The sequence below is a fragment of the Zonotrichia leucophrys genome, chromosome 2 (assembly GCF_028769735.1).
Source record: "Zonotrichia leucophrys gambelii isolate GWCS_2022_RI chromosome 2, RI_Zleu_2.0, whole genome shotgun sequence".
Taxonomy (NCBI): domain Eukaryota; kingdom Metazoa; phylum Chordata; class Aves; order Passeriformes; family Passerellidae; genus Zonotrichia; species Zonotrichia leucophrys.
The window spans coordinates 40,637,261-40,656,051 of NC_088171.1; the positions used below are offsets into that span (position 1 = coordinate 40,637,261).

The 18,791-nt window shown below is 38.8% G+C and overlaps 1 protein-coding gene across 8 annotated transcripts in view; it reads right to left on the reverse strand.

The window, feature by feature from the left end:
• The window catches only part of SLC4A7 (solute carrier family 4 member 7), a 93,621-nt gene that overhangs the window by 59,607 nt on the left and 15,223 nt on the right, over positions 1–18,791 (reverse strand). For 4 of the 8 annotated variants that reach the window (XM_064704679.1, XM_064704672.1, XM_064704678.1 and 1 more), the window contains exon 1: positions 7,116–7,255. The exons of the other annotated variants lie outside the window; for them this stretch is intronic. In XM_064704679.1, the coding sequence (XP_064560749.1) occupies positions 7,116–7,151 (36 nt within the window). In that variant the 5' untranslated portion in view covers positions 7,152–7,255. Of the gene's footprint in view, positions 1–7,115; positions 7,256–18,791 lie in introns of those variants that run through there. 8 annotated transcript variants of the gene reach the window in all.

The window sequence follows — 18,791 nt, forward strand, 5'->3', positions numbered from 1 at the left end:
AGTCAATTCTGAGCCGTGTCCCTGAAAATAGGGTTTTCAAGAAAGGCATTACACAGTAGCCTAACTTGGTCACTACTGCTGCATTGTAGTGACAGTAGAGTTTTGCAAGCAGGGTAGAAAAAAACCTTGTACACTCCACAGAGCTACAAATTAAAAAGAATTGAGGCAATGTCTGTTGGAGAAAGACCATGAAAATGTTCCAGGGACCTGTTAATAAAAAAGTGGTAAAAATTTTTCAAGTGTCATGGTAATAAGGTGGGAGGGGAGTATGGGGGGAAATAGTATATTCCTGTCTCCTACACACCAAAATCCAGCGTACTGTAGTACACTCCTGTTCACAGAAACAGATACACACAGTATACACATTACCACAAAACTCCAAGTAGAGATGGAAGCAGATGGAAGAATTACAAATTCTCTGAACTATCTTAGGTGGTTTTTTATATCTGAGTAGAAAAAAAAACCCCTAGCAATAGGAAAACTGCTACCAAATCTGTTCCACAATTAGCTTCATGGTTACAGCCACAGACTCCTGAAAAATCCTGTACCTAAACACACCCATCCCCAGCAGCCCTTTTAGGACACTTGAAATCTTGCCAAACACACAGTTTTTTAAGCAACAAAGGAAGAAAGAGCTTTTCTCCAGATGATACAAACAACTGCATACCACTAGAAAACTGTATACACACTGTGAAAAATATACACTTAAGAAGAAATTTTCATCTCCCAATAACATTTTGAAAGGGGATTTGCTGTGTCCTATCTCACATTATTAATTTTTATCACCCTTTCCTTCAGTAGAAAAGATTCTCTGCCAAACTCATACGTACAGAAGCAGTCTTCAAAAACCACATCACGTGAAAGTAACATGTCTTTTAAGATTAGATTACAGGAAGGCATGTGTGCCCTTGCAAACCGTTCTATCGCTATCTCAAAGTACTCAACATATGCAAAGACTCTTCCAAGAATAAACCATTAACAACCACAAATATCATACGTGGAGGAAGCATATCATTTACAGCCTTTGTTCAGAAAAACACAAAGCATCATTTTAACATATCTGTTTTGTGATGCCAAGAGCAAATCCCAGTATGAGATATTTTTGCCTTAGGTCAGGTAAAAAATCAAAAATATTCAAATACATTATAGAGTAATTCCAAACTACAACCTTTTCCTGGTTAAAAATAAAGTCTGTAGGGCATAGCTTTCCAGTAATTATAGATGATCTATCATGTCAGTTAAAGGCACTGAAGGGAGGGAAAATTTTACAGCTGCCGTTTCAGTTTTCTTGTCTACTTTCTGAACTTTTTACATAAACAAAGAACAGCAGGATTGTGGAAAATTTGTCAGCTTCCCTGTTTTAGGCAGAGAATGACTTGGAGCTTAAAGCAAATATTCCTGAGCAGTTTACCATTCACTGCATGTGAAACTTTACATTGACAATCCCACAGATGCCCAAATACAGCTGATGTAGACAAGCCAAAGTAAAATTCAAGGCTAATTTAGAATGTATGTAACTTTCATTTTCAGTCAAAAGACAGAACAATTGAGAAGGGGGAAAAAAACCAACATAAGCAGCAACCAAGGTGCCCTAGGGAGAGATTAAGCTTTCACCTTTGGTTTGCACTTTTTTTTTTTTTTTAAAGGAGAAGGTAATTATAAAAACAGAATAAATCCTGAGTACTTCAAGGGAAAAAAAATAAAAAAGTCTAGCACATTGTATTAAGATACACTGCACTGTATTATGATGTACTAAGTGTACTTTTTCATAACAGATTTCTGGATACTCATAAACATACTGCAGAAATAACCTCCAGTAACACCTTCATATTCAGCTAGAGGTGCCTGCCTACATTAGAATCTGTCTTCTCAGCCTTCTAACTCTCCTCAGCATGAAAATGAAATCCCTTTTCAACTGCTATACATCAGACAAGACTTTCAAATACTCAGTGCTCCAGCAGACTCCCAGTAGGATTCCTCTTGCCACCTCTGGTTTTCAAATGTCTTTTCTCAGTCTGTGAGAAAAGAGTGATTCCCCCTTGCAGAAAACCAAGCACCAGAAATTGTTAACACTACTAATTTACCTTCTCAAACATTTATTGTCATTTACTACAGTACACTTTTGGTATCTAGCATATTAATGCCACATGTTTTTAAAACTAGTACTGAAAAAAGAGTCAATCCTGAATTGCATGAATTTTTATGGAAAGCCCCGAGTTGGGAAGAGCTGACAACCTCCAGCAGTATGTGGCAGCCACAGTCCCAAGGACTAGCACGAATATGACGCAGGGAGTATTAAATCCAAAGGCAAGTTTCCACTGTCATCTCTGCAAGCACTTCTCACCATGCAACTCACTTAACCTTGTGCAGTCACACACACGACAGATTTCAGACGGGCATGCTGCCAAAGCGCATTACTGAATAACCACTTCCAAGACAGACAACTTGCTAGAAGCACATTTTTAAGGTACTTGAAATACAGTCTAATCAAATCATTCTGGTGATAGACAGTGATCATAAATAGCTGATACAGCTAACTGTAAACCTTTAAAATCTATGAGCAATACAGTAACCACGTTAAGAATAATTTGAGATCAACATTTAAGACCATTACTTAGCTAAGTCAATGTTTATGTGCTCCATTTACATTTCCTCAGACCAAAGTTCTTTCCCAGCAGAGTCAGAGAGTGACTTGCAGCACCAGAAGGGACTGTATTAGTGCTCATGCAAGTAAGTAAGCAGGGCTTAAGAGAGGGCATAAGCAAACAAAAAAACCTCCACAAACACCATCATCCTTTCCCCCCCCCCCAAAAAGAAATTACATTACAACTTTCATGCTACAAAGAAGCTTCACTGCAGCATTTATTGAAGTAGATGCAAATAAAAAAGAAAAAACAAAACCAAAAACACAGTACAAAATGCAACCAACAAAAACTAACCCCAACTCATGATGGGGAGGAAGGAGCAAACTCATATCAACGTTTTTCCTTTACATATCTGTCCCTGGCCAACAGTTTAACACTTCTTATTTTAACAGTATTCTAATAAAACTGTCTATACCATCCCAGTGCTCCTACATAGTGTTTTGTGACTGTAACTGTATCCCAATCTCTCTGGCTTGAAGATAAAGCAGTTTCCTCCTCCTTCCCACAAGAACTCATGGATACATCTCTACTTCTGTAAGCACAAGAGATCTGGCAGACAGGATTTTCCTCTTAGGCTGGAATGTGGCACCAACAAATCATTCCTCTCAACACAGGAGCAAACCCTGCTTACAGATCCCACTGGCAAACCTTTGTAGCACACTGCTGTAGATTTACCAAGATCAGCAGCATATGAGCAATTGAGCACAGTGCATTTTGCCTGTCAGGCTCAGCTCTTCCTCCTTTCACCACCAGCAAGCAGAGAGGAGCAGTTCAGCTGGACCAAACCATCCATCAATGGGCTGTCTGCAAGAGGACACAACAGGAGAGGCCCTGTGCAAACTGAATCAGAGTCAACAGTGGCTTGGCCTTAGGAAGCATAGCCAAAGCCGGACTCTTGTTCTATTATCAGCCCTCCTTTGTGGGATCTGCACTCAGGAGATGGATATGACAGCCATCAAAAAAAGCTCCAGTGACAAAAATAAATAAAAAATTAATTAAGATTGTTGATATTGCCCTGCTTCAAAAATTAAGGTGTGGCTATGAAAAGGAATTAAAACCTTCACTTTGACCATATATCTCAAAGACAACCAAAGAGGAACTACAAAACCTCACTTTGCAAATGTATCCAGGTATGTGTGTGTACATCTATAAAATATTTTAAAACTGATCTTTATAAAAAATAGATAAACTCAGTTGTTCTGTTACATAGGTACTGAAATATATCGTTCTGGGTAATTTAGAACCCACAGGGTAATTCATCATTGTCACAGCCACATTTTCCAAGTGGTCTGCTTCAGAAGTCTGCATTTCTGCTCTAGGCACATATAATACTCCATGTAGTCAGGAAATAAAATACATCTCCAATTTACAGAATGCATGTACAACCTCCTCTCTATCCATTCAACCTCCCACAGTTGCACGTTAATAAGAACTAATACTTCACGGAGTAAAAAACAGACAAGACCAGTGTTGTAGACCCACAAAATTAGGAGATGAAGTCTACCAGGGACAGCAGCTCTGGAAAGGAAAAGAAAAGAAACCAGAAAAACAGTGTATTTGTTACTGTCATCTCAGGATGCTGTATGCAGAGCTGAAAGCCAATCACTCTACTTCAGGCAAGCATCAGGTCTATCCCTTAGGTCTCCTGCCACTGCTACCCACACACAGCACCAAGAAGCCTCAGTTAAAAGTGAGTAAATAGGAAGGGCTTGTAGACTTGGTTTACCTGCAGAATCAACTAACAGCAGCACTTACTGTTAGTCCTAAATATATTGTTTTACTTCTCTTCCAGACTGATTCTGCTTTTAAACCAGAGGTAAGATGAGCCCACAGTAGGCAGGAGGGCAGGCATCTTGAAGGACAAGTGGAATACAAAAAAAATTAAAGTTCTTTCTAAATAATAGTAAGTGAAGGTATTAGGCAGTCTATCAAACTGTTCAACTTCAGTTGAACTGCACAAATGATCCTATAGATGCATTTGAAGTAAGTTCTTTGGGCACAATCTCCACACAGCAATACTGTATCATCAGAAGTTGCCAGAGTGATGAAACACTACCAGTTCTAAATCAAGCACATCAACCTAACAGCCAAGGAAAAACGCATCACATATAAATGAGCCCTGTCTCATTTTGTCATCGTACAATTTTTAGCTGGCCTTCCCCTCTAAATATATACAGATGAGAGCACAATTAATAATAATTCACAAACAGAACACTTGCCAGGTTTAAAATAGGAAGCAGACTGTTGATGGGTTCCCCCTTAGTTGTAATTTCTATGGTCTCCAACAGCTGCTTTCCAGAGATTTTTTTCCCCTACTATGTTAGCAGAGGGTATTGCTCAAGCACTACAGGAATTACTCTAATTCAGCTCAATGGCTTTGGTGTCACCACACATCCCCTCTTTTCCTGTGAATTTTACCTGTGCATGTACAACTCCTATTTTACGCAACAATCCTCACATGTAAATGACAGCCTCTCCCCATCAAAGCTACACTCAGAGCCTTGCAGGGAGGTGTGACACTTAGATTTATTTCAGTAAGACCATAACCATCACAGAAGAGGTTAGGGATACTTAGACATTTTTTTAGCCTACTAATCCTCTAATTAACTGTTCAGCTTACCTTACTAAATACATCTGACCAATCTGCTTCTAGAAGACTTACAATAAACACAGCAGCTCTACAAACCTTGTTTGGACAAGTATGTCCAAAAGATATCAACAGACTTCAGTCGGACTCCCCGGAAGTTTCACTGTACTTTGAATTTTCTGAAACTGTATGTGGAGGGCACTAAAGACGTGCATTTGTGCTCCTTAAACACCACAAAACCCAATCGCTTTCAGGAAAAAAGCAGTTCTAAACACACTAATGTTTTGCTTCTTGAAATCTAATGTTTATAAGTAGTTTTATCTCAGTTCTAGCAGGTCTTAATCCAGCCAGGGTCACACTGAGCAACACAATGTCCAAGAGAAGCCATGTCCCATTCCAGAAAAACTAAACATGTCTTTGGACAATAAACCGAGTTTGCATTAATCACAAGAGAAAATTAAATTGAAGAGAAAAAGTCAAAAAGAAAAGGAAACATAATACCAACAAGAAAGAGACTGGTCACGACTGTGAATGGCTTTCAACCATGGCACACCACAGCAATTCATCAAAAAAACTGAATTAGAACAAGCACAAGAAAAAGAGATGGCTTGATTCCTAGCAAGGTGCAAGTGAATATTTGATTTACAAGTCTATTTGAATTCAGCCTGAGTATTCTGCAAGCCAGAAAATTCACTACCATGTATAAACTTAGCAAATACTGTCAGCAATCCAACACAAGATATCAAATTGCATATCTAATATTATAGTAGCTATTTCACGAAGTTGCATTTAATCACTGCCTCACAGTACTAAATTTCATTCAAAAAAACCCAACATATCTCCATTCACCTAAACGTAATTAAGTGAATTCCTGAAATTACAGGTAAAAAAAAGAAGTACTATAATGTTTACAACTAGTGACCTCAAATCTGTGCCTAGTCTTCTATGCATGCTTGATACAGTTCTGTGCCCAGAGCTGAAAGCAGCACCACAATGAAAACAAAAAATTGAGCACTGCACTACAGAGACCTTGACAAACAAAGGCCACCACAATCTGATGCACTCTAATATATCTAAATCAAATTCTTTCTTATGCTCACACAATGGAATAGAAAATTTAGCTGTCATACATAAAATAATTCAGGGATCTTCAGAGTTTTACACCTTAGAAAAATTCCATCCCATAGATTTTGGTTTCCAGGAAACTTTTAAATTAGTAATCCCTGTTACACACTGCATTGCAGTTACATGGCAATGGTAATGACAAGTCATACAATGGCTAAGAAATAGCTTGTAAAACTAATATTAGAATTCACTGTATAAATCCCCACAAATGGAGTCTTTTGTCTGTGCCACTGAGGTCTGAAGAAAATGTTATCTCTGCAAACACTTCACCTCAGTTACACAGCTCATTAAGTTCACTTGCCTTTTTTTTTGTCAAAAAGGAAGAGTTAGCCAGCTATTTTAAGACTCTCTACCAGAAACATCCTGGCTATACTTGCACAGAATCAAGCAAAGTCACAGTCGATAACCTTCAAATTAAGAAAGGCTACTCAAAATAGTGCAAAAGAAAAAATAACCAAATCCAAAACACTCAACCAATCTCAAACTCTGACAGTATACTGGCACAACTATAAGAGCACATTTTCTTTCTGAATTAAGCTGGTTACTATGATTAAGCAATTCTAACAACACAGCAAATATCTTCCCTAATACAGAAATCTCTACTCAAACTACTACTTCTATCACCAGATCTTTCAAAAATTTCTTCCACAACTACTGAGTCTAAGGTAGCACACAATTCTGAGCCACAGCTGCTAAATATCACTTGCATCAAATCCCATTCAAGCCATTATTACGTTACACAGCTGCTATTTACATACAGGTTGCATTTTCTTCCCTTGACGAGCTTCCTCCATGCTGATGTGCAGAAGCAGAGAATGCCCTTGTAGGAGACCCTGTAATGAACCTCCCCAGAGATCAGAGCCTGCGCATACATGACTGCTTTAGCTGCCTGTGCCTGACACAGACGTACTCCGGGAAATTGCTCCCCAGCCAATCGCTCCCGCTCCGCGCGCTCATCTCCCAGGCCACTGATTGCGGCTACCGCAGGGTCACACAGCAGCAGAATGGGCAAGACGGCATGCCTTCAATTCCAGCCCAGGGAATACCAAAAAAGGAGCTGAAACTGAGTTCCACACTTCACATTTTCTGCATCAACAGCTGCTGAGAACAGCTCCAAAGTAATATTTTTGCTCTGATCCAAGACTTCATTAGCACTACAAAACGCATTTGTACCACGAGTCCCAGAACAGAACAACCCAGAAGTTAAACATCTGCTAAGTGTGTTTATAGCTGTATTCTCAACCTTTCACTGAATACTCATTCCAATGCAGGTGTTGGGTTGTTTTTTTGTTGGTTTTTTTTTTTTTAACATAAGCTATATATTCTTGTTCTGCAAAATAAACCAAAGCTTCCTAAAAAGATTTTTTTTCCCTCTCCTGTTGAAAAGGTAAAAAAACACTGATGTTAGCTGCAATTAATCTCATGTGTCCTCCCAGAGTAAACTGTCTCTGTTTCAGGTAATACTGGTAAGTATTACTATTCAGGTGAGTATCTGTATTTTTTCCTTCTGAAAGTCACCATTTGAAACATGCAACCTCTGCTTGAGCAGATCAAATTCAGTGCTTCATCTTACTCTTTCCCTCTTCATCACTAACATACCCTAATCTCCTTGCCCCATTACCAAATGCATGGGTAAACTGGCTCTTTAAGGAGTTATCTATAACTTAACCTTTAAGACATGCCACTGCCTTGCTTGTTCCTTTTTCTTCTTTTACTCCCACGTCTTGTTTGATGAGAACTCTAGCAGTGAAGCTGGACTGATGCCACCCCAACCAACAAACAAGAACAAGTAACATACTGTCCATGAACTTGGTGCAAATACATTGTGTAACTATGAAGATGGTATTTATCACCTAGCTGTAGAGAAATCAGAAGGCCACATTCAGTTCCTCTTGCTGCCTCAGTCCAGAAAATTCTCTAACCATGGGCTAATGAAAGTATTCTCAGACAGTGCTGACAAGAGAGTTTAAAAGTAGTTTGTTTCCACTCTGTAAATAGAAGTTCACTCTAAGACACGTATGCATCTTTTAACTTCCAAGCTATTGAAGGCCTCTCTGCTGCCATGTGTAAATGGTTATAAACTAAATGATTCATAATGGAAGCACAGAGTTAAACATAAATATCAGATACCCTAGTTCTTCGTGATCTCTTCTAAACTGGGCATCCTAAATCACACCTATTCTTTCCCTAAAACAGAGCACAGATTCACACAGTTCTTCAGCTGCTCAGGTGAATACTGAAACAGCTATGCTGAACTGTGTCCTGGTGGCTCTCCCATATTTCAATGAACTGTTCCTTAGCATAAATCCATACTAGAAGTAATTCAATTGCTACAAGTAAAAAATATGGTTTTTTAGGTTGGGAGTGGGTGTGTAAAGGGAAAAGAGGCTGTCTATTTCTTAGGGATAGAATCAGAGGGGTGGGAATCACTATTTTTTTTTTAATAAGTTTGGGAAAAAGTACTTGCTTGGTTTGAATACTTAAAGAAAAAAAACCCTTATGAAGCAGCTTATTGAAATTTCTTTATAGTCTGTAGTCAGCCAATTCCTTGTTAACAGTCACTCAGTCTTGGAACAAAACAAACAAAAAAACCCACTAAGAAGCAAGAGAAGCACGGTTGTTTTTTTTCAAACAGATGGAAGTTTTTGTCTTTCAAGTCCCATACCAAAACACTTTGTGGATAAACGTCTGCTCTTCCCTTAGAGTAAATACCAGGAAAAAGCTTCCCATCAAATGGAGAACAGCAGATCAACTTCAAACTGCAATTGTCTCAACATGTTTTACTACAGAAGTATTCTAAAACAAACTGTAGGCAAATATATTCAAAATTATCACATCCTTGAACATGTTCAGTGACAACATTGTGAGAACTCAGAGCAGAACTATGTGTGCTGGAGCGATATTTTAACCATATATTTGATGCTGCAAAAATATCTCTATGAAGTGTATGAGGACATTTATTTTAATAAAAGAAACATAAGTATCTACCATGAAACATACACTTTTTCCTTCAATCTTTCCTTCTTCATTTTCACTTTTATACCCCTTCAAATTCCACTTATTTGACCTTATCTCAGTCTATAAAAACACATTTTAGAAAGACGGGTCCAAAACAGTACGTACCACTTATCTAGATTAAAAAAAAAATTAATCTGAGCTCTTACTTCTTTAAAAAACTTTTCACTTTTTCCCAAGTGACACACAATTCTGATCGCAGTCCATTACAAAGTGGCAGTGAACTGCCTTACTGCAGGGTCTGCAGAGTGTCTAGCAGGCAGAGCTGTGCTTAATCTGCCATTCTGAAATGGCAGGACATTTAAAGTAGCTGCAGTAAGCAGGACTGAGCTCTCAGCAGGATTTACCACATGAGCTCCAGCCCAGCTGCTATCTGACACAGTCAGATATGGGCACAAGAAAACTGAGTGCTTGCTTGCAGAGCAAGCAAACTGACCCACCCACACATGCAGCCCTGAAACTCTGTACCTACTGATACTTTAAAATCCTGGTTTGGGGGGGTAGGGAGGAAGGGTGCTAAGAGTTGCATCCACAGTCCAAAATCAACCCTTCCTTTTATGAGCAAATTAAGTCAGGGAGTTGGAGTTGATAATCCCTATGTTTCCATTCCAATTCAAATCAGTCTATGATACTATGACTAACTTGTCTAACACTATAGCCCCAAAAAACCAACCCAGTGCCACCCTTCTTCATGCAGCTGAAAGGACAGCATCTACTGAGCTCAAAGTGTCTCTCTTTAGGAAATAAAAAAAAGGCAAGAAATAATTATGAGACAGCATGAAAATACTTCTAAATGAGGCTTTATTTTGGAGAGGGTGAGGGTGGCCCAGGCCATGGGGGGGGATTCAGGAGAGGCAAGGTGCTAGGGGATTAAGATGATGAAGGGGGCAAGTCGTACAACACAGTCTAAAGTTCATATGTCAAACACCTCTACAGATGGTTTTGTTCAGCTTCTTATCAAAGGGGAACCTACTAAATGATATTTTAAAAACTTCATAGGAGTTTCTTTTTACAAAGAAATTAAATATAGGGTATTCCTCCAAAGAAACATTACTGCCTTAGCACGGGAACACAGAAACCTTTGCCAGCAGTGGCTCATCATTTAATTAATTAAAACTAACCATGAAATCCCAAAGACTTACTGCCTACAAGTATTTTTCAGAATACAATTTCTATGTAACACCTAGTTCCCAAGATGTACATCTGCACATCACGCTTCAGCTTGCATCGGCACATACACATGGAACTGAGTTTTTCCAAAAAAAGAAAGGAAGAAAAAAGATAGATGTATTCTGTACAGATATTCTCTGGTATATTGCCCCAGTAGTGGAGTCTCGGGTATCTCAGCACATTGCAGGACAGCTGTCAGAAGCCACCAGGATGCAGAGAGCAAACATGAGGCAGATCAGTAGTTTAAGCCCTCCTGACATTACACAACTGCACATCACTTGGACAGCTGAATACTTAGTCTCTAGAGATCCCACTGAAATTTATAACCTGAACCCTCATTAACAGCAAGATTACTATGTTCTCTAGTGTACTATGTACTACTTGATTAATCACACCACATTCTGATCTAAATACACTGATGATGTAGAAAAACAAAAGATGTGTGTAAAGTTTTCCAGGACATGTTCCAGGACTCAAAACTGTCCCTCAGTATAGATGGATGAAATTCAGCATGTTCCAACAGAACCCCACCAAAATCTTAGAGCAGCTTGTATGAGCATGTGGTCAGCATGCAAATGTCACTGAGCTAGGCTAGGGAGGGTTGGGTGATTTGATTTGTTGGGGTTTTCAGGAGGTTGGGTTTTTAAACTCTGGGGGTGTTTTTGGTCTTTGGTTGTTTTGTTTGTTTTTTTTTCCTGGGGGGAGGGGAAGAAAGGATGGTAGGGAGACACAGAGGAATTCAAAGTTGCTTACTTCACAACTGTAACATACTGCCTTTAGCTAAATTCATCTCCAGGCATTTTGGCAGCATTTTTGAGAGATATTCTAGTTTTTCTTTATCTCAAAATAGTCTTAGATTGCTGTGACAGTTCACAAGAACTATAAACCAGGGCTGTTTCAACACGATTAAGGTTGCCTAAGCAAAGCCATATGTTTAATTGTTCTACAACCATTCATACAAGTATTCTAAATTATGGAGTGGTTTGGGGTGCCACTTGGAGGACCCTGAAGATCATCAAGTTCCAACCTCCCTGCCATGGGCAGGAACACCCTCCTCAGAGTTCCTATCTGGCCTTGAACACTTCCAGGAATGGTCCATCCACAACTTCTCTGTTGCAGTGCCTCAGCACTCTCAGAGTAAACAGTTCTCTCTCACACCTAATTTAAACCTACTACTCTCTTTCCATTTGATCCTACTCCTCCTTGCCCTGTCACTACATCCTCTCCTAAATAGTCTTGTCCCGTCTTTCCTGTAAGCTCCTTTTCACAGTTAGATTAGTCCAAAGCCTTCCTTTTTCCAGGCTGAACGATCCAAAGTCTCTCAGCCTTTCCTCATACATGTGCTCCATCCCTTTGATCAACTTGGTGGCCCTCCTCTGGGTTCACTCCAACAGGTCAATGCCCAAATATTAAACACTTATCCTCCAGATTAATTCCCTAGAATAGATGGCATTATTGTGAACAGCTGATGAGACCAGATATGAAGCAGCATAGTAAGAGACAGATAAAATTATCTTGTTTTTATTGACATTATTTAAAGTGCTTGCACAAGATGATCTGCTTTCCTGACAGCAGATCTTCAAAAGGTAAACAGCAAAAGAAAAAGCAAAAAATAAATTTTAAAAAAGTCACCCCATCCAATTACTGAGTTAAGACAAATTGCTCAAATACAACCTAACCAAATTACACCCAAACAGAATATCTCCTTGAAAAGACCATCAATCACCAGCAGCTAATAAATAAAAGATGTCTTTCCATGATGATGTCATTTTTGAATGATTATTCACTTATATAGTCATTCCACAAAAAAGCAAAAGACTGAATCTCACCAATTCACATGAATTCAAGGCTTAATTCTTCACCTTCAGCTTTCCCAGTGTCTCAAATTCTCTATTTATGTAACTGCAACTGCATCCCACTCAAATCAAGTGTCTGTATAATAACTAACAAACAACACATGTTTACTCTTACAGAGAACAAAAATTACTACCTACAAATCAAAACTCATTAAGTTATAGTGGGAGGGTAATGCAATGTTTCCAATATCCACAGGCAACTAATACAGGAGAAGGAACCAGCACTCTGCTGGCCCACAACATTTCTTTTTAATAAGAAGGCAGGTAGGATGGAAATACAGTCTGCTCATGCAATCTGAATTACAGCAGCATTTCATCATAAATTTTTAGTAAAGTGCTGTAACATACAGGATTCAGGTGCTGTCATGTGCAGATTATTTTAATTAAATTTTAATTTTTAAAAACCAAATGAAAACCACCAAAATCCCCAAACATAAAACAAAAACCAACAAAATAAAAAGTCCACAAGTCACATCTCCAAAGTTATGCTGAGGAACTTTAAGGTATTTGAAATCCTTGTAGCATGAATGCCAGTCAGACTATTACCACTGTTACACATGCTGAATATCAACCAGCCACAAGTGTACTAGCAAGCCTCTACCCCAACAAATTCACAGCTACCAAAAAACAAGTTTTAGCAATCCCCACATATTTTATTAGTAAGGCGGACATTACCAGAATGCTGCAATTCCTGTTTTGCGCTAGTGCTGGCCATAATGAGAACCTGCCACATACCAGATCAGGGAACTGAGCCAGCAGTAAAGTTGCACTGACAGTATTTTGCCACTTCAATTTGGATGTCACTCAGTAGCAGTAAGGTGCAGAGGGGGCACTGCTGAGCCCAAGGGAGGTAGAGCAGGACCATGTTCCAGCAGAGTCTGACTCAACCTGTAATGGAGCCACACACTTCCACTGCTGTAGTTTCACATCTCAGCTTGGAGAAATGGCAAGGCAGCAGTCACATCATCTTCCACTCTTCTCACAATATTCTGACAATGCAACATCTTTGCCTTACATCGGATCTGATGCTTTCCCACTTCTGCCCCCTTTGCCCTTCCTCACTCTCACAGGCACCAAGCTCTCTCCCTGCCCTTGCACACACTGACAAGATGCCTTCCAGACTAAGGGACACCCTGAAGCTGAGAGGGCACATCAGCCACAGCCACATGCACACACAGGAAACATCCCAGAGGACATGGTAATGCTAGTGGTACTCAACATCAGGATGAACTTTGGCAAGCATCACCCTGGTTACTTCAGAAAAGTAGGCATGACACACTGTCATTTCACAAGAAACCAAATATTCTGTGCTACTGTCAGCTTGGAAACTGTGAACACCTGTAAGTGAATAGAAAATGTTCAATTACATGAAAAATGAGGCCAGACTGGCTGCAGTCACTGATATTATGCACTCAGGCTACTACAAAGTGCTGGGCAAGGGGAAGCTGCACAAGCAACTCCCAATTGCAAAAGCAAATTTTTCAGAGGAAGCGTAGAGGAGAAAAATCAAAGAAGTTGGTGGCCCCTGTGTGCCTGTGGAACAGAAGTTTTTATTTAATTTTTTTTTAAATAAAGACAATGTGTAAAATGAGTCACGGAAAAAAAAAATAATCACCAGCATTGGTGGTTCAGTGGTAGAATTCTTGCCTGCCGCACAGGAGGCCAGGGTTCGATTCCCGACCAAAGCACCCGGTACTTTTAGGGAGGTGATTCCATGACTCCACTCCACAGAGAACCCACCTCCTTCCCAGCACAGGAAGGACATGCACTTGCTGGACAGAGTCCAGAGGAGACCTACCAAGATAATTAGAAGGATGGAGTACTTTTCCCTGGAGGAAAGGCTGAGAGAAAGTCAGAAGTCTCTTGCACTTCAAATGGGAAGAGTAGACTCACATTAGATATCAGGAAGAAATTCTTCCTGTCAGGCAGTGAGGCACTGGAGCAAGTTGCCCAGAGAAGTTGTGGCTGCCCACCCCAGGAAGTGTTTAAGGCCAGGTGGGATGGAGCCCTGAGAACATGATCTAGTTGAAGGTGTGTCTTTCCACACGAGGGATGCTGGAAGTAGAAGACTGTGCCTTCCAACCCAGACCATTTTTTGATTCAGTGATTCTGATTACAGAATGAACATATAACTCATTTAACATTCACCTCAGGAAACTAACACTGACAAGTCTTTTTTGAACTTGTAGAGTGGTTTATAAGGTTTTGTTTGAGTTTTTCAATGGCTTCAGAAGTTGAATCAGCTTATGGGAAAGGAGAAAGGATGTAGTGGAAATGACATTTTTCCCTTTCAGAAATCAGGAACTAGTTAGTTCCAGCTCACCCTTACCATGAAGCTGTATTTTAATACATATACTTTCTTGCCAAAATTTCTTCCATTTTCCTCTTGCATTTCTAAAGCACAACAATCTTAAAAGTCTGAAAAGCCTGAAAAAAAGAAATAATAAAGCCTGAGATAAAAACTCTCAGAACTTGAAATTTCTAGGAGTCAGTCCAAGGTCCTTCAGAAGGGCCACTGACAGGACATTTGAAAGGAGATCCACTTCTGTTTCTTATTTGTCTTGCCTAATATCTTGTAAAACTATACAAACAAGCTCTTTCTGTTTTAAAAAAGCAAGCAGTTGATTTTCTGATGTATTAAGGGTAATGCTTTCACTATATTCTACTAGCAGGTTTTGTGAGAAGTCAGTTTAAAAGTAAGGTGTTGATTCTGGCACAACTGACTCATACATGCCACTGTACATGGTGCTTTTTTTACAGGAAAGTTCGGCTGACAAAATGCAAAGGGAAACTGAGCTAGAGATCTAAACTAAGCCAAAAAAAAAAAAAAAAAAAAAAGCCTACCTCTTTTGTAGCCATTTCATTTATTGTCTCAAGAACTACAACTACTGACACAGGTTTTATTATTTTATTAGTTTTTGTTTTGTGAATAAACATGTAAAAGACAACACAGTACTTTTAAGAAAGACACACAATTCTCTTGCAAAGAGAAAAAAAATGCTGTCAGACTCTTACTGTAAATTTATGACTTGAGGGGCTACTTAGTAAGAAAAGTTGACAGCATCCAACACCTGGCAGGCAGATCAGATGCTCTTCATCTGCTTAGCACTTAGAATTCTCTACTTCAGAGCACATTACCATGGTTGCATGGGAGGTCTAACCAGCCAAGAACTATTAAAAAGGGTGCTCTCTGAAAAGGCATTTTTCATTATTTTAAAATGAACAACAGAAGTTATCCATCTTTCTAATAAAGCTATAGACCACACTTACATGCACCTTAATCTGTACACTACCATCCAGTAGCACAAACACATGTTCAAGGAAAGACAATTTATTTGAGACAATTTTAAGCAAAATTGGAGCACGTACAACAAAGAACTTAGGCTTTTGGCTTTCACACTGACTTCTGGAAGACAGGCAATTATCTAGCCTTGCATAAAGTGTACCCATAAAAATTCTGCTGCCATGATTTTACTGTAAGGCAAATTTGAACATGCAGAGTAAACCTACACCAGCCATGCTTCCTGTGATGCAACCACAGCAGTTCTGACCAGCCCTAGAACTCTAAAGGTGGCATCAATAAATCAAAGTCATTGCCCTAGACACAAAGTCTCCTCCTGAACTCTCTGCCTGAACTTGAAACAGCTTTAAGATGTCCTTACAAACATAATTGATACCATTAACAGATAAAAATAAAATGTCAAGCCAAATGCACAGTGAACCGAACACTAAGACAAATACATAAAATATACCATCCAGACTGGTGATCTAAGCAAAAGACTTTCCAGCAATATGAATCAAATATGCTACACCCAGTGGCTACAAGAACTTTATCTTAACATTTTTAATTCAGGATTTCACAGCTAGCAGGGAATTTTTAAATGCTGAAAAGAATGCAAGAGTTATTCTAGTCAATGGCAAGTGTATCTGGCAACCAAATTAATTTTCTACACATATGAGATAAGGAGAAAAAAGAGAAAGTAAAGAAAATTGCATTATGTTTCTCATTATTTAGAAACCAAGCCTCCAGAACAAGTATTTCTTTCCAATACTATCAAATTTGTAGAGAAACCACCTACACAGAATCCAATACTTCCTTTTACTGCAGCATATAAAATATGAACAACACAGCTAACGGCCCTGGGGATGTGTTATGATATCAAATAAACTTCTGTGATCAGATACCTTAATTATATATGCATTTATACAACTTTAAATGTTCAGCTGGGTTTTTCCTGGGAAGGAAGAACATCTTTACATGGTGGCTTTTGGCAATCAAACAGCTTTCATCCAAACACAGCTTTCATCATTCCATAATTCCAAAGGACTGTTCCACCTCAAACTGATAAAGAGACTTTTTAAAAATAAATATGAGATACAAGAGAAACAAGAGCAGCTTTATTAGAATTATCTCACCTACTTCCAAATGCAACATGTAAAGAAATAATGAAATAGGAAAATTTGAACATACGTGTCCTCTAGGAACTGCCCATGTTTCCAATTATAAAGTTCCTTTTTCCAGTGTTACTTTACTTAAGTCTGGGCACACACAAAGAAATCAACCTATCCACCAAATTATTTGTATTTATTCTCACATTTTTTCACAGAACTGACTCTACAGAAGAAAATCAACTGCCTTTAAACCAGGTTGGAAAAGTATCATCAACAGCAAGTTGTAAAAATTTTCCCTGTAGAAAACAAAGAGAATCAAACTGGCTTCTACTGCACTTTAACCTTAATCAAATGAGATTGTATCTGAATGACAATAAGACACCCAACTTTGGCAGAAAATGGTACCTCTTAATTGACATTTGAATACACTTTGATATTTGGGGCAGCACAACACCATAGCTTTTGGTTATCTTAACATCAATTTCAGAGCTTTTGTCTGAGATGTAATTTATTTCAATAGAAGTAATAATTTCATATCTGATTTAAGCAACATTATACACACTTAAAAACTGAGGTTTCCAAAAGGTCGTGACTCTTCAATTTGCAACACTTTGATCATTGGTTATCGAAATCAACACTATAGCAGAAGCATTGTTTTGTGGAGTTTGGTGGTTTTTTAAGGCATATAAAGCAGAATTATTCAAGCACAATGAGACAAAAAAATGCTATTTTAAAATACTTATAGTCAGGCCAACTGCCCATTAAAGGCTTTTTACGCTGTCTGAGGGCCCTGTGCATTGACAGGAACTCAAAGAAAGCATAAGATGCCCTTTTCTCACAGGAACAGAACAACTGTGCCAAGAGGAAGCTCTTCCACTAAAGAAAAACGGAATTGCAGTTCACTTCAGAATTACAACATCCATACCAGGACACTAGGGGGAACCTGAAAGCAGTCCGCTTCAAAAATCTCCTGCACACTCTGATCCTGCCATTGACTCCAAATTTTCATCCATGAACAAGTGATTTAGATATACAAGGGAAGAGAAGCTTCTGCAGACAACTGAGGTCATAATGCTTAAACATTTGAAATGTAGTCATACATTGGGAAAAAAACATGGCATTCTGACAGCCTCAGACAGGAAGCTATTGTACAGTAGTACAGAGACCATCCTTCATTCTCTCCATTCCTGCAGTTCTTCCAGTCTTTTTTACTGAAGAAAATTGTGAAGCTGCATACTCAAATACCAAGAAAATTATGTTAAACAAAAGGCAGTTGAAAAGGCTGCAATGCTTCTTTACCCTTACTGTTTAGGAAGTGAAACAAAGTAGCCTGAAGAAAAGTTTGCTCTACATATCAGAAGCTCGTTTCTACTTTTGACTCATTCCGTAATGGATGCAACTTTTGGATTTTCAGTAACACATGATAAAATGTTATTAGCAACTTACATTCACAAACAAGCCTGCTCTCCTAAACAGAAGCACCCTGGGCACATTGCACAGCAGGGAACTACACCACAATTCAGACTTTTGGAAGCACTGTGTCAGCAGGTTTCACTTCTGCTCTGGGCATTAAATTGAATATGCAAGATAACCCCACATTTCTACAAATCCTTTTGGAAGCACTAGGAGACAAAGACAGGCATGCAGTTTTGAGAGATGTCATTAGCCACATTCACAGGCTAACACTTCATAGGGAAGATGGAGGAAGAGGGTGATAGAAGAGCTTTCACTAAGGATTTCCTAAAATTATCCATTTTCTTTTTTTTTTTAATATTTTTTTTTACCTCTATGTACTTATTGATACTTTAAAGCAATATTACATTCCATCACTAAGGTTTTCCAAAAACCCCCATATTTTTTCAGTTAACCATTCATGTATTTTCTAGGTCTTACAAACATTTTCTACTAATGTTACCAATAGAACTGGAAACATAATGCATATTAATAAGGCACAAACATTTACAGTTGCACTCAAATACCTTAAAGGTCTTTTCCAACCTA